This window comes from Crocodylus porosus, unplaced genomic scaffold (genome assembly GCF_001723895.1).
Source record: "Crocodylus porosus isolate Cpor-Errol unplaced genomic scaffold, CroPor_comp1, whole genome shotgun sequence".
Classification (NCBI taxonomy): Eukaryota; Metazoa; Chordata; order Crocodylia; family Crocodylidae; genus Crocodylus; species Crocodylus porosus.
This window is the reverse complement of record NW_017728948.1, coordinates 79,073,590-79,090,646: the sequence shown is the minus strand read 5'-3', so window position 1 is coordinate 79,090,646 and position 17,057 is coordinate 79,073,590. Positions and strand designations below refer to the sequence as shown.

General features: G+C 42.6%; 1 protein-coding gene across 1 annotated transcript in view; it reads right to left on the bottom strand.

The window, feature by feature from the left end:
• Positions 1-286: 286 nt before the first annotated feature.
• Positions 287-17,057, bottom strand: part of GPAT3 (glycerol-3-phosphate acyltransferase 3) — a 32,137-nt gene continuing 15,366 nt past the window's right edge. Inside the window, exons 2-12 of the mRNA XM_019553306.1 lie at positions 15,412-15,484; positions 9,356-9,626; positions 8,952-9,026; positions 6,882-6,971; positions 6,223-6,316; positions 4,926-5,041; positions 4,488-4,543; positions 3,598-3,683; positions 2,971-3,099; positions 2,305-2,384; positions 287-1,487 (exon numbers count right to left, since the gene is read on the bottom strand). Coding sequence (XP_019408851.1) covers positions 1,361-1,487; positions 2,305-2,384; positions 2,971-3,099; positions 3,598-3,683; positions 4,488-4,543; positions 4,926-5,041; positions 6,223-6,316; positions 6,882-6,971; positions 8,952-9,026; positions 9,356-9,626; positions 15,412-15,484 — 1,197 coding nt within the window. The 3' untranslated portion in view covers positions 287-1,360. The remainder of the gene's footprint in view (positions 1,488-2,304; positions 2,385-2,970; positions 3,100-3,597; positions 3,684-4,487; positions 4,544-4,925; positions 5,042-6,222; positions 6,317-6,881; positions 6,972-8,951; positions 9,027-9,355; positions 9,627-15,411; positions 15,485-17,057) is intronic.

The window sequence follows — 17,057 nt, the reverse complement described above, 5'->3', positions numbered from 1 at the left end:
CTTATGCAGGGGGTCGGACTCGATGATCCATTGAGGTCCCTTCCGACCCTAGCATCTATGAATCTATGAATCTATGAATTTCCCCAAATATTCTTGCATATTTTCTAGATCATCATGGATACAACATCACTCCAACACTATCGTTTTTATGCTCTACGCAGGTGTCGTTAAAGTAAATTAACTTCCGTGACCCATTTGGTATTCTGAAATTAGTAAAAGTAAAAAGAAAGTAGTTGTAAAAGCAAAATGCAAGTCTTTCATGAAGTAGCAAAGCTAACACACAAAACTCATTAGAAATATAGAATTTATTTCTGTTTACAACAAAACAGTGGTACAATTGGTTTCCAACATGTTGTTTCTTGCATGGTAGGCAACATGAATTCTGTTTAGAGTTCAAATAGATTTTGCTAGCCCAGGTCAGCATGAAATAATTTTTGTAGATGCTCTCCTTAGATTTTAACCTGTTAGCAGTTAAGTTTTGCCGAATGCCAGTCTTAAAAACACATCTGCTACAATACACAGTCGTACCAATCTTCAGTAATTACACTGCCATCCATCTCTTTCTTTTGCACTTCCCAGTTCGAAGAAACAGTAGTTTAACTAGTACCAGTGTAGGGGAAACTCCAACATTTCTGCCACTACCTTCTCTAGATCAGCTTTCAGAGGATGGCTTATAAATATGGAATTGCCCAAGTTCTTCATTCAGTTTAAAAGGCATGATCTGGCTGGCTGGGACTTTCCCCACGGGTTGGGACCCATCACTCACAAGCAATTCTACCCCATATACACAAAAGGTGCAAAATAATGGACATAGCACCCAAGCCACAGTATTCACTATCTAGAGACCCATTCTTTTTTTCAAGGATCCTGCAACAAAACCACCTGCAAGTGTAATAAAAGGGGGAGAGGACAGGGAGACTTAAGCTATTCAGGAAACAAGTCTGTCAGGTTTAAAGCTTCCGGATAACTGGAGTGAAAAAAAGAGTCACTCACACCATGAGTAAGTCAAGTGTCCTATTACGCTGATTTACAATGTGCTTCCCTTTCCTCATTAGATATTCAATTTTTCATTTGCTATTTCTGAACTGTAGGTTTCCTTCCCCTCCCCTCTTTGACTCCCTATCATCTCCACAATACCAGCAGCTGCAATTCAGTGATATACTGTCATGCTTGCAAACAGGGGGGAAAAAGTCAGGACACTGGCCCATGTGCAAATTCCATGTCATCCATGAAAGGATAACCATACACGCACACATTACAACAACAAAAAAGTTCAAAGGGGGGGGGGGAGGGGAAGTATAACAATCCCCATCATTCTTGCAGGGCTAGTCTTGGGAAACTTTATTGAAAGAGCTGGCATTCAGTCAGGTTCAGTTCCTGAAGAGAGATTCCCAGATGATCCATTTCCTACTATCATCTTGCTGTAGTTTTTCTGCTGCTCCTCCTTGAAAGTCTCTTTGACTTTGGCCCTTTTCAAACCTCCATCCCTAGAGCATACACACAAAGAAAAGATGTACTCGGAGTTAACTCTGGCATTAGAAGGCAGAAAAACATCTAAGAATATTTTGGTTTCCCATTTAAAAGCCTTGTTCATGCCAATATCTTCTTCTGGATGACAGAGTTTCATCCTGCAAAAGGCTGTTCATGACTCCTTTATCTGGGATAACTGTAAATAGCTCCCCCGTCCCACTCCTCCCTGAGGGAGAATAGTTATACAAATCAGCACCAAACATGCAACCCAAAAAATCTGGCCTTAGCACTAGTGAAACAAAAGACATACTTAGACTGCTAGCATTTGCAGTATTCATAAGAACCTTACATATCTGGGGTGATATTCCTGTAGATATTAAATATCATATGGAAAGAGATGCTTGTGAGAGGATATATAATTAGACCCTTGTTCCTTTATTGTCACATTCCACAAGGCACAAGATAAGGCCTTCTCACCAAGGCTTTGTCCTAAAAAAGTCTTATTTAGCATAATCTACAGATGCTTTTCTTACTTTAGAAGTTCCTAGAGGCAGTTCATTCTGCAAGAGGCTGTAGATTGGGACTTAAGATTTCATTCTCAATTCTGTTGCATCAGCTTGGACAAGGGATTTCATTTCATGAAACATGAGAATGCTTTCCAATGGAAAACAGTTAAAACTTTTAAATGATACCCACACATTGTCAAATAAATTACATTTTTTTCTGCAATTTTGATATCTGGCATTGTAATGTGCATCCCCTAGCTTTACAACTTTGTTCTTTAGCAGCAAAGACTGTAGCACACAAAGCCCAAGAAGAACTTAAGCCTCTTACCAGGGAAGTTCAGTCAATCCTCCTTGGAGGGCAATGGCCGATTTCACTCTGTTGGCAAACTGGACAGCATCTTCTCCTTCCTGCAAAGGATACACACAGGAGTCATTTAACTACGGATTGCTTTAGAAGATGGTGCGTTACAAGTCACATGACAGATTCTGTTACTAAACGGCTCTTTCAGAGAACTGTTTCTTTTTGGCAAGAATTGGAAGGGAGTAGATCTGAATGAATAGTTTTATCCTTTCTTTCTAAAGATTGCAGTGCATTTGTGACCATGAACTCTTCATCATGCCAAGAACATAACCTTCCATTTTTCACATCTTAAACAAGTTCAGTTCATGTTTAGTTTTCATTCCGAAGTGACATGTTGGAAGGAAAGTTCCCCTCCCACATAGGATGGAAGGAAACTATAGCTATGATACTGCTTACTTTAGTGTCAATTATTAATATACCAGTGCAATTATTCAAAGCACTGTTGGCTACAGTCTCAGTTTCCCTTCCCGGTGACTAATCTACCTCACAATGCTTCAAGTTTAAGTTCTATGTATTTAAACAATTCTGCTAAGGCAGCATTAGGAGAAATGCCATTTAAAAACACAAAGTCTGTTTCACTAACTCATATCAAAGGAAGTATCCCGACTGTCGAGCAATTGCATGTTAAAATACCTCTCTGACCATCGGCGGCAGGTACCACACATTACACACAATAGCCCAACTGGTCATTAGTCGCAAGAGGTAGCTCACTGCATTGTATTTACTGCTGTTCCAGAACGCGTCGCCAAACTGGGGGTCATACTGTAGAAGGGCAAAAGGCAAGAGTTTAAGCCAGTTTCTCTTACATAACTGAGCAGACAAATCAAATATAGCTACATCCCAGGTATATGGAGCCACAGCCTTGCACCTGAAGCAATGGCATGCTTGCCATTTCAAACTGGCTGAAGCCAAAGCAGTGGGGGTTTTCTTAATTTTTTGTTGTTTTTTTTAAAATGTGAACAACCAATACTTGCTACAGGAACTAGCCTGATAACATTCAATATGCAAATCTCACCAGCCTCCAATGCAAGATGCAAACCCCAATAGGCCCTGCTCTAAACACCAGATTATTTTCACTTCTAGTGTTTATTCAGACATTCATTTCTGATGGTCAAGTACACCAAATGGCCACTTGTAAGGTTTTTATGCATCTCTCCAGACTACAGGACCAACTCTATACCCCACACTGAACAGCCATAAGAGTAAGTCTTTCTACCATTAAGCAGCAGTGTCTGGAAGAACAATGCTTTTGAACCATACCTTGATTGCAACTGGATAGATTGTTCCTCCTATTTCAAAGCTCCCTTTCTTAAACATCATTACTGATGTGTTATTTATACAGGTGCCTAGCCAAAAAAGAACAAACATTAACTGTCAAAAAGTTGAAGGCAACACAATGTAGCCCAATCAAGTCAGCCAACAAGGTCACAACTGGTCACCAAGCAATGAAAACTCTTCTACAGAGAACAAGGTTCCCCTCTTGTCCCCCACCCAGTTCCGTCATGGTCTGGCACTGGGGTTCAGGACTGTTGGCCTAAGAGCCTTGCTCTGCCCTGCTAAAACTTTAGGCTTGTAAAGGATTGTAGGGGTGGAGAGGGAAGGTGACAGGTTCAGTGCAGCTCCTCCCCTCACCCCCCCACAAGCCACAGTGCTCAACCTAGCTATGCACAAACCCAGTAACCTAACTTAATGCATCTACAGGAGGGTGAGTGAGGCACAAGCCCCAGACACTGCTTAAGGTTGGGGAATGGGAGGGGGCAGGTGCCAAAATACAGCTACAGGGGGTGCTTAACCCATGTTCTCCACTCCCCCCTGCACCTTACCTGCAGCAGGAAAGGCAGAGCAGCAGTGGTGGGGCATAGTGCAGGAGGAGGAGCCTGAACACTGCTGCTAAGGGAGATGCCACCTTCTCCCACCCCTGCCTTGCCACCCGAAAGTTTTTTTTTGCCACTAGACAGGCATACTGGCAGCAAAAAAAAAAGGTGACATTCTCCTTCAGCAGCACTGAACCTCTAGCCGCTCCTCTTATAAATGCAACTCCTAGCAAAGCCCATTGCTTTGTATTAGCAATGTGCAACAGGCATCACAGGAAAAGAAGGACATGAGCCTCGGAAAGCTCAGTGGAAGGAAAGAGAAGTACAGTTTCTTACCTTCTGGGAAGATTAGGATGGGCAATTTGTTTTTATCTGCTACATGTTCTTTCAGTCTGTAGAGAAAGAAAGAAAGTACAATTTAAACAATCCCTTATTAAAATGTTCCACCCTCCCTGCAAAAACATGTATGCAAACCATTGCCTTACAGCCCACAGAAAATAATAAGCCAACGCATAGCACCAAGAGCTACAGTTTGTTGACAAGAAATTGCAAGGTTTGTTCCTCCAAACTAATTTCCTTCCAAAAAATGTTTTTTGCCTAGCTCTAGTAACAAGCAGCTAAATTATTTACACACAATTTTGTAAAAAAAATTAAAATAGAACAAGAAGTGTCTCTTGTGGTAGGTATTTCACAACCAGTGACTAAAAGTTAAGAATTAACCATTGTATACTGTAATGGGTTCCCTAGCCAGCTGAAGGAATGGGCATTTTTTACCTTTTCATCACTAGATGGCGGTCTTTCACTTCTGAGCGCTCAAACCAGACATGGGGACAGGCCTTTACAGTCGCTCTCTGAATAACTCCCATTAGCCCACCATGAGTTTGTCCAACCTGAAGACCCAGACAAGACAGGTTACTACATACACACCACACGATCGCAAATAAAGGTTCATCCATTTCATGGATATTTGAGAGCCCCAGCCAGGTCAGAATTTTACAACACACCTAAAAGGTTTAAGAAAGTGTTCTCTTAGCTTTCTTAACATATGGTACTGGATGTGTTCAAACATTCTACAGCATACTGTGTCCAGTTCTGTGTACCCCACTTCAGGAGGGATGTGGACAACATTGAGAAGGCTCCAGCCAAGAGCCCTTCAAAGTCCAGCAAAGTAACCCCAAATAAGTCCTTCCAAATCAATATGATTTACAATATAAATACATTAATGTAGCTATATTACTCATCTATAATTGAGTACAAAATCCTGGATTATTTTTGGTGAAAATAGGGTATCGGACCTTGGTTCAGGAACCAATCCCCCATTTATAAACATTGTTTCCTATGGGAAAAATCAGTTCCAAGTTACAACATTTCAACTTAAGACATGGCTTTCAGGAACCAATTGTGTCGTAAGTCTGAGGACTGCCTGTACATCATTTTGGACTATGTTGTTTCACGCACATTAGGGCAGGTATGCAACTAAGATTAATACCCTTCTATGTTTATGCATATGTCCTTCTTACTAGGCACATCTACATGTGATATCAAGGCCACATAACTAACTCCGGCGCAGTTCATAGCTCTACCAGCTATTTGCATAGATTTTAGAAATGTAGTAGTTTAATAATTATTTGTAATTAAGACACTGGGACTATTGCGATATGTAATGTAAAAAGGATTCCCCACAGGCTTAAAATGCATGATCTTTTCTAATAGGGATTTTTATAAACCAGGTGCCCTACCTGCTAAGTTGATTTTTATGCTGCACCTCTTCTGCAGAAGCGACTGTAGTCACACTGAAGTATTCTATCTTAAACTGTATGAGGAACAGGCCACTACAAAGGAGTATCAATTATTGCTGCTATTCTGGGTATCCTTTCACAGGATGGGAACAAACCTATTTTCAGTAGCAGCTCTAATAACTGAGGTTGGGATGAGCTACACACTCTTACCACTGCTGCCTAACTACATGCCTTGATTCTGGGAAACACTCCAGTTTAGGTCAAAAAGTAGAAAGCTGGGTTGTCTACCCTGATCTCTCTTGTGTACACAAGTACCAATTATATAATCATACCATTGCATAGCATCCATCATTGGTCAGGATGATAACATCTATTGGAGATGTGTGATTGGCAACACAGATACCACCCTTCTGGGGTTTGTTTTCCCTGTAATCATAAGAAGCATCATTTACTTAGTGGTCTGAAGCACATTATTGTAACTACTTAAACGCTAGATTTCCAGGTTACTAACAAGCATGGGCTAGTCTGATGCCAACTGCAGTCAAAGGTTTAACAAGCATTTTATCAATTCTAGTCAGTGTTTCAAACTTTTAGCTATTCTGCTGAGATTCATTTTTCCATGCAGTATCAACAACAGCAGTTTACACCAAGGTACCTGCATTTCTGGATATGGTCTGTGTTGTTTTCCAAGCTTCTATGATAAAGAGAGACTACATACTTACTCTATGGTTAAGGAAACTACATAAAGAAACATGAGAAGATTTGAATCATGCTTGAAGAACAGCCCATGGCAAGATTCTGCTGTCATACTATCAGCTAGTAAGTTAATACTGAGAAAATCCCTCTACCACTCAGTTATTATATGTCTTCCATTAAAAAAGGTCCTCCTTTTGTCTTCTCTACGGAACTGTTTTACTTTTGCCAACTCCATGCCTATAGGAGTAACTAGGTATCTGTTCACTTACAATACTGTAACACTGGCTCAACTTACTTGTTATGGTAATGAATAGTACCAGAAAGAGCTCTGACAAGGATCCGGGAAGACGTTAGGTGGACTAGTTCACTCAACCAATCTTTAATGCTGAAAGAGACATACATATATGTTTAAAGTCTTGGAAGGTACCAACACCAGAAACAGTTTTTGTCAACCCACATCCAGAATCTATTGCCATAGTAGTGTCTCTGGTGACTAGACAATACAGACATGGGTTCTCCCCCTGACCCCACACTTCCATCTGTAATACCACCCTGCTGTGATACCTTGGGCAAACCATCTCTGTTCCCTTTCATCTTTGGTCTTGTCTATTTCAAGGAGAAGCTAAAGTAGGGAGTCTTATATTTTATCTATATAAAGCCCATAGCACAAGGGCAGTGTGATTGAGACTGGATGACATTCCACATGCTCTTGGAAAGTGAACAGACATAGCTGAAACATTCCAGGCTCTTTTGGGCAATGGATGGGAACAAGAGGGAAAGGAATGTAAAATGCAATACCATGCCACAAAAGTTCCATGTTCTCTCTAGTCATTTCCCTAAGTAGCATGCTCACTTTATAGATAGAAGCGCTGTTTTCTCTGTCATCACTGCTCTTCCTTCCACATCATCACCAAGAAGGACAAACACACTAGATCTGTACTGCTCAAACCTCAGACTGTGGAGAAGTGTCATATGGCCTATGGGGCCCCCCAAAAATCCAGAAGTGTGGCAGAAGGGCTGAAGCAGCATCATTACATTTTTCCTCCTGGCTGCCATTATTTCCTGACCCATGGGGAGAGGGAGCCCCACAAGCCGGATAACATGGCCCCGAATGCCAAATCATACTAGTGTGCAACCAGGACAGGGCCAACTCTGGACCAGCAGGGCCAGAACATTGGGTGCCAATGCACTAGATGATCCAAGCTGGCCCATGCAACAAAGGCTAAACCCACCATTTAAGGTGTTAGTACAGTTGTGATGATTTGGGCTTTGTGACTAGCTCTGCTTATGCTACACAAACAGCCGCCTCCTCCCCCAACCCCAAGAGACATAAAAGCTCTGCAGAAGGAAAGGGAAAAAGTCTAAAAGTTTCTTCCTTATTTAATCTTCAGAATAAGTTTACATTTGAAGTCTCCCCTTTCTGCCAGGTACCAATTATTTTCTCACAGCATCTTCTCTGTTCCCTTCTCCTACTTCACTTTCCCGTATTGCCTCCCATATTTGTCTTCACACCCTTGCTCTTCTATCAGCCATCCTCTGTCAGTCTCTCCTCTTACCATCTTGAGGCCTGCCTTTTTTTTTTTTTTTTTTTTTTAGGGGGATGGATGGGGCTTATTCTCTTCATTTATCTATGCCCCATGCTTGTCCTCTCTACCCCACACTTTGCATATCTTCAGGCTGCCCCTTAGAATCTATTCCCAGCAGTCATAGTCCCATACCAGCACTCTTCTCCAGAACCCCATTCTATCATCAAGGAACTAGGATAACTAGTTTCCCTTTTGCATTCCTACCAGGTCCATCAGAGCAGCTCATCTAAGTACCTCCACAGAGCGCTGCCAACCCAGTTTTCCCCCTCCAAGCACAGTGGAAGTGGAGCAGAACTGCCCTTCCCTTATTACAACTTCCAGCTCCTTCCTATGGATTTCAAAATGGTGACCATATAGGGCTGGTTCCCCTCCATCCTTTAAGGCATCCCACCTTGCTTACTCAGCTTTGAGCCAGAGGTCCTCAGCTATATAGTCCTGACCCACCTATGTTCTGGTCTCAACTTTTCCCAGACCTCCCAGTCTTTACTTGATTGCTTCTATGTCTCACATTCAACACAACCAAGTTCCAGGAAAGGGAGAGGTCACCTTTCCATTTCCCCAAATCCCAAGGCTAGCTCTGAACTAAGCATGTTCCAGTTTGGAAAAATATACTAGCAAAATGCTCAGGTTCAACCACAGTTACTGGGTTATGTTTCGTGGCCTGCAAGAGCCCCACCATTAGCTTTTCATCCTTCTTACCGAAAGCAATGCTTGCTGTTGCAGGGACAAGCCTCATAACACACCCCAAAACAGCAGTTACAGGAAAGGCACACACCTACCTTCCATTTGGCAGACAGCCTACCAGTGTTGTTCCCACAATCATCGAGTGAATCCCAATGGTGGCCAATGTAAGACTAAACAAAAGAAGAGGAGAATAAGAATTTGCTACCCGAGGACCCCTGCTGGAGATCATCTTAAAATGACTGATGGCATGAACCATTCAAAGAGAACAGTACAACATTAAAATGCTGGAATGTACGATGAATAGTTTGAGCCACTGCAACAGTTTCGGGTTTAAGAAGGTTTACAAAAAAAAGCAGTGCCAGACATCCCTAGGGCAGTCACTGAGCAAAAAAATTAAGTAGTTCAGCTTGCATGTCTGTCATCATATCCTGCATGACTTGGTTCAGGAGCTTTAGACTGATTTGTTTCATATGAATGAGTCTCCCAGCATCGGGCTCACCGAAGAGGCAGTAGGAGACAGTACCGCACCAGGACCCCAATGACCCAAACTATGGTCAGCCGCAGGCTGATGTACTGGAAGTTGATATTGGTCCTTGTGAGGAGATTCCAGGAGACCAGCTCCTCTGAAGAAAACCTTTGGGTGACTTCATCTTCCACAATGGCCTCAAACCCTTCCCTGCAGAAATAGAAGATGTCGGAGAGTTCAAAGTCTGCTCTATGCAGGCTCGCGATCTCCTTCTCCATGGTGGTGTCGACTCGCTGTATGATCCCTTAAAGAACAAAAAGGGAAACTATGAGGAAATTACTCCAGATAACCAAAAAAAATCCTCTAGTCAGAGGAAGTTGCTCTGTAGATTACTGAACCATTCAAACAGTGAACTCGATATAACAGAGACAGGTATGTTATACAACCATAGAAACCAGTCATAGAACAGTTGTGCATGCTATAGAGCAGTGGTTGGCAACATTTTCTAGCAGCAGACTGGAATGACCCAACTTGGGTCTGAGACAAGTTGGCACTAGGCTGCTGCCACCACAGTAGTTTCTTTCTCCTATTGCTCCATCTCCTTAAAGCCTGGCCAGATGAGCGACCTCCTCCTTCTCCCCTCCCCCGCCATCCCCAACAACTGCCAAAACATCACTGAAGTCCTCTGGTTTTGCGGGCCAAATCCAATGGCTCTATGGATTGCAGGCCATAAGTTGCAATCCCCTACTATAAAGCAAATTGGGTCTCCTTCCCTGCCCAGTGTAAACCATTCAGCAGGCATCTTCCAGTTTACCACAAAAATCAATCACTATGAGTTATTTGGACAGCCATACATACCCCTTTCTACCAAATAAATGGTCACAAGGTAATTGAGGGGGGTATGACAGGGCAATAAAATAATGAACAACATGGGTAAATAGTGAATCCCTATTTATTTTTTCATCTTATTGTACAAAAAAGTGGATAAGAAAATTTGGAACAGGTCTGAAACTAACAAAAGAAAGCTTGCAATTAGCTTGTGAAATTCCTTGCAGCAAGATGTTGTGGAGGCTGACAATTTAATCAGGCTCAAAAGAGAATTACGCTAATTCATTCAGGAAAAGGTTCCCATCAGTAGGTATTAAACATGAGGCTGCAACCTCCATCTTAGAACTTCCTGGGCATTTAAAATGCTTGAAGCTGATAGAAAGGAAGAGGAGAAAAAGACAGATCAGCCTTGACAGGCCCTGTATAAATTATGCCTACCACAGACAGTTCAGCAACTCTGTCCTTTCTGCTTGAATATAGGAAGGAGAAATACACGCAGCTACAAAGTCACTTGCTTTGCTCCTGTGGCTGTCTGGACTTTTCCTAAGAATTTCTATACCCACATAAGTATTAAATGTGGTATATGCCTCCATGCCATAGCCATGCTCCAGCTACCTGATCTCTCTCTGTTATACCACACACACACACAGACACACACAAGTGAATTCAGGGGAATACTCATCTTCCAGATAAACTGCAGTAAGGATAAACACGTTCCAGTTTTTCATAGAAAACAGGGCATTTAGACAAGATGCTAGAAGCATTCCACTTGAAGCACAGAACAAGGTCTCACTCTCACATGAATAATGGACCCTTTAGACCCTTTTCACAATGCATTACAACCCTACCGAGGAGACTTTACCCTGCCAGAAGTACAAGAGAATAGGGCTCTGCGAAACAGCATCGTTTCATTTTGACATGCATTTTGCTGTTTCAAAGAAACAGTATTTCATTTAGTTTCAAAGCACTGTCTCATTTCATCAAAATTGTTTTGACGTTTCACCCATATGCTATAGTGGAGAATCATGAAAATGCCTAAAACATTGTCATTTGTTGCCTGATTCAGATGCAAATTGCAGGGATGGTAGCCCCTTCTGAGGGCATGAAACCTGCCAACCTTCAAGAAGATAGGTGCAGTGGTTTCTGGGAAACTGCACCTCAAATTCTTGAAAGCAAAATTTGCCAGCAGCAGCAGCCTCCTGTCATCCAGCACGCAGATCTGGGGGCTCATACCCAGGGGTGCAGGCCCTCAGATCTGTGCCAGATGACAGGAGGCTGCCTCTGCTGCCTGGGACCAGCACTGGGCTCAGCCTGTACCCAGCGCCAGGGAAGACAGATGCTGCCGGAGAAGACAGATGCTGCCGCTGGCCACAGGCAGCAGCCTCCTGTCATCCAGCGCAGATCCAGGGGCCCACACCCCAGGAAGGAATCCAGTACAGCTCCACAGCCTCTGAATCTGCACCCCAGATGAGAGGAAGCTCAGGCTGCCTCTCTCACCTGGGACCAGCGCTGGGCACAAGCTGTGCTCAGCACCGGGCAAGACTGCTGCTGCCACAGCCTGAGCTTCCTCTCATCCGGGGCACAGATCCAGGGGTCCACAACCCTCAAGAGGCCTGCCAGGATGTGCTGGACTCCTCTTGGGGGTGCAAGCCCCCAGATCTGTGCACTGGATATGGGGAGGCTGCCACTGCTTCCTGGGACAGGCATCAGCAGCAATTTTTTCCAGTGTTGGAGGACTCTCCAGTGCCAGTGCACTTCTCTCCCCACCTCCCACAGCTGGTGCTGTGCTCCACCTCCTGCTGCCGGGCTGAGCTCCATGGGGCTGGTAGAGCCAATCGGAGCGCAGCCTGGCAGTGGGAAGCAGAAGACAGAGCCGGCATTGTGCTCTGATCGTCTCCGCCAGCCCCAGTAGCAGAAGGCGGGGAGAGCCAGGGCTGTGCTCCCTGCCAGGCTGAGCTACATGGGGCTGCAAAGCCCCTCGGAGTGCAGCTCTGGCTCTCCTCTGCCTCCCATCACCAGGCTGCTTCAAAACTTAAAACATTTCAAAACTTTCGAAAAGTTTTGAGTGCCCTCATTTCATTTTGAAGCTGTTTCTATCCTTTGTGTTTCATTTCAATTTTGCTGTTTCGAGCTTGAAACAGCTTTGAAACAAAATTCTTGGCGAAATTTCACACAGCCCTACAAGTGGAGTTTGGCCCATAAATTCTTGCTCCCTAAGTTCTAAATACTCCATTGCAGTCTTTCCTATACCTGGCACTCATCCTGCATATTGTTGTTCCATGCTGCCAGACGTGTTTGTTTCAGCCACAGCTCCTGAAAAGGGACTTAGAACAGTTTGTCTTGGTTTATACCTGCACACTATTTGCTACCCGTTCAGATGCACCCCCCTTTACCGCAGAGGGTTAATGCTGTATAGATATGACAAGTCACAACTTTATTTGGATATAAAAAAAGAGGAAAGAGTCCTGAAAGCAGCTGTACCAACAGGTCCCGTAAAGGACATATCTCCAGATGTTTTTATTTCACAAGAGGGCCATAAAAATTGAACTGCAACATCTGAACTTTGCCCATGTAATGCAACACAGATCCAAGATGAACCTGAAGAGTTGTTCTGAATTGCATTAAAAACAGCAATATCCATTGGGCAATGCTTTTATTGCAGCACACCAAGTCAGCGATGACACCAATTGTTCCCTGACCCTTTCAAAGATATGGGGCAAACCCCCAAGAGATGAAATACAGATTAAGTCTCTACTTTGACAGAAGCTGCAAATATAGTTCTACAAGCTGACTGGAGTGACCCAGTTATTTGTTAAAACTAGTGAACCAAAATCTAGGAAATTCAAGTTCGGTTACATGTGACATATAATCTGGGGTTAGTCACTTAACCCTCTGTTTCAGACTTCCTCCATGAAGGTACAAATAGCTAAAAGCAGTGGAAGAACAAGGAATGAGAGAACATGCTAGATATGCACCAGCTAATCTGTTCCTAGTGATTTGATGTCAAATGTCTCATCAGCTTGCCTTCTCTCCCAAGCATTTGGATGACTCTAGGAGCACTCAAAAATACCATCTACAGAGTGAGTATGTGGCCTTTAAGAGTCATTAAAAAACTCCCCTCCTAAGATTTTAGCCTTCATACAGTAAATCTCCTCCATCCATATTTGTTCCTTGAAAAAAAAAAAAAGCAGATCTTCTTGGAGAGAAGATTCTTGTCAAGAGGCATTTAAAAGAACCACACACAACTGTATTTTTATAAAGGCTCCTATTGCTTGGGGAAGGTGCATTCTTTTTCCTCTTGAAAGTAAAAAGGTGTTTTGAGTGGGGTGTTTTGTTATGAGTTTTGAACCAACATGAGGCACAATCACGAGCTCTTGCTGCACTAACACAATTCAAGTCCTCGTGTGCCATCAATTTGAACTATCGTTGCAAATAAAGCATCTCATTTTGCACATAACAGTCAAGTACATATTTGGGACAGGATCACCCTTTACCTATAAAAATTCAGTTTATTTTGCAACATGCTTTACTTCTCTTAACCCCTTGCCCAGTTCTTGTCTAAAACGAATCTATGTATCTCCACGTTTGCAAACACAGGAAGTGTGTCAAGTGTGCTACTGTGAAAACAGACTAGAATGTTCTACAGCCTGAGCTCTTCCAGTGACTCAGTATACAACTGGGAGCACATCACACTTCCGTGAAGAAGGAAAATATCTAGTTGCATCAGAGTATTTGCAAGAGATTCAGTAAGGGCGACAGTGTTAATAATGGCTTCTAAAAAAAAGGGAGGAAGGGAAAAACCCAGCTATAAGATATACTGGTAGATTTGAACCATTTATTAAACGCTCCCCTTTGCTAAAGTTAATGATCAAAATTTAAATCTTTAAATCAATGAGCAATTCCGAATGGTCTTAAACTGAGGAGCTTATAGCTATATAGCATCTCTATTAATCAGTCACTACTTCTGAATGATGGGTCAGCATGCTGCTGCCAAAGAGCTTTATGGCTAATATAAAGGACATCTTGCACTTCCAGAAGTCCAGAATTCCACCATGAACTCTGGTGCTCCTTTGAAAAGGAAAGGCTTAGTAGCAGTAGCTATAGGGGAATCTGGAGAGGGTGTCACATTGTGCCCCAACTAGAAAAAAATCCACAGGAGAGCTATTTTGTCAGACCTAAAAAGCAATGCATTTATTCAACCAGAGATAGCAAAGCCTGAAAAAAGATCCTATTTTCAGCTATACTGAGGATGATTTATGTAGTATAGCTGGATATACATGACAAGGCAACACTGGGGTGGGATTACATTGATCATTTCATTACCAATTTGATAATGTAGACAGCCAATATATGGAGAGGATGAATAAGAAAGAGTTTGTAACTACTCAATAGCACGTTTGCCTTCCTCAGATTTCTTCGTTAAGTTCAGGCAACTTCTATGTTGAGGTTTTCCATAAAGCTGTCCACAGCATTTTAACAGTCAAACATTGCCTACTTCAATGTGCCACGACAAATGCAATCAATGTACTGGATAACTCACAGTGTGAGGATTTTGAAATTAGAGTAAAGGAAGAAGTATTGGGCAATTCTTTGGCTTTCCTGTGAAAGAAAACCAGGACAAGAAGTTCATCTGGCAAGGACTGAAGTAACACAGGGAAACAGTAAAAGCAATGATGCAAAGTTAGTACTCCAGCAGCCTAACGAACATGCTTTGTAGGCCTTGTAAAATATAGGCCTTTTAGACTTGAACTTTGTTTAACAGCTCATCACTGCAATTCTGGACTCTCCAGAAAATAAAATAAAAAGCCTGTATTGCAACAGGTTACACCTGAGCTAGTCTGTCTGTGCTTCCTATTCCCAAAACATACACTAGGACTTGTTCTTAGATCAGTCCTAAACTCCAGTTTCAAATCAATGCACTGGCAGATTGCTTAGAACTCAGACCACCCCCTTAACCTAATGTAACCAATACTGGGTGGAAAGACTCCATCAATTCTCTATTACACAAGGCCATCTTAGATTCCAAGTATTTCTAAGCTTCTTAGACCAAGAGGACCACTTAAAGAGGTTATTCATCCTATGGTACAAGATACAAAAACCAATATGCAACAGCAGGGTAGCTTCTCCATCCCACTCCAAGGTACTGTACTTCCCAAGCAGTAGAAGCAGTTGGGCATGCTATTTTAAAATGATTTTTTTTTCCTCCTCCCCCTCCCCTTTTTGTCAGGAAATCCCTGATCCTTTCTCCATTCAGAACTTACCATTAGATGCAGAGTCCTTTAACATCCGTGCCTGCTGTTTTTTAACTCCTTTCTCAATCCGTCTTGTGGCCCACTATTCAAGAAAAAGGAAAAAAGCTTTAAGAGTAGGATTTACGATTGTAACATTCACACCTTATTTAAAAAGGGTTTTCTACGGAGAAGAGACTCTATAAGTTAAGCAGATGGTTTTCAAGGAATCTCTGCATTAGGTAGAAGAAACTGCCCACCCGTACAGGACCTGAAAATATTTATTGTTGTTTAAAAAACAAACAAGATTGCCAATGAAACCCAGTGGAAAACCAGTAGTTCTAGACTCACTACCAACCTTCAGGGAACAAAACACCAGTTCACCTTCACAGGAATTTTCTAGATATGCATTTTGAAAGATCCTTACCAAGCCAAGCGTACTGGTCCTGCAATGTTGCTAGTTACCAAATTTATATTTCACCTAGCCACCAAGACCAGAATATTTCACAAGGCTAAGCTTCAAGTTTTTTAGGAATGTGTTATTGTGGCTATCCCTTGTGGCTAGGGGGATAAGCTGGAAAACATGACCCAATCTACACTGGATGCTCAGAAAAAAAGCTGCCCCATCCCAAAAGAAAACTAAAACCATGTACCTGCCGGACTTGGAGTGCTTGAGCTGGATACTGAATATGGAATAAACTGCAAGCCAGTCACCATTTTACAGGTAGGATGGAAGGACCTTCTGAGTCACTTGCATACCACAGTGTGGTCCATTAAGCTATCATAAACAGACTGTGCACTGCACTGACCCTTCCAGTCCCTTTACATTTAGGGAGTTTAAGGCTGCAGGATGATCCACAAGAAGCTGAGGACTGAAAGCAATGTTTGAAAACTGCCATCTTTAGACAAAACCAGTCCTCTATTATTTAAGGGAACTGTTTCAAAGCCTCAAGTTTATTAAACTCCATGCCTAGTAGTTGGCAGAGCTGGGCAAACTAGCAGTGCTTCAGTCAAGGGCATGATTCCCCCTTTCTTCCCTCAGGCAAAAAGAGGGGTTTTAGATTCAAACTCAGCAAAAACCAGATCTGCATTTTCTTCTCAAGCTGGAAGCTCCTTGGACCCTGCAGCTATAGTGAAATGCATGCTCAGCAGCTTCACTATTAATGAAACATCTCTGGCTCAGTGGACCAGCTTCTTCAAATTTCACTATTTTGTCAGAATATTTTCAATCAACTATTCCACTCCATTCCCTCTACTATGCATATCAGACCGCCAGAACCTCTCAGATGCTTAGACACGTTCCCCCAATTGCCAGTTTAAAGCATCTGTAAATTGGCAATGGATAAACTTAGTCTTATGCCAAAGACAACCTTCAGCTTCAATAGCTCTGCTCTCTTCCAAGGATTTACATCCTCAAAAATACAAGCCACATCTCCTCTCACCCTTCATTTTGTCAGCCAGCTAAGCAACACCCCTCCAATTACCTGTCATTCAATAGGTTTTCATTCCCCTAATCATCCCCACAGTCCTTCAAAAAGCATTTATTCAAAATCATGACATGGTATAACTAGAACTGTACAGTGTTCCAGAACAGGACACAACAGTGCCTCATGCAATATTACTAGTACAGGCAAACCTCGGAGATATTGCGGGTTCGGTTCCAGACCACCGCAATAAAG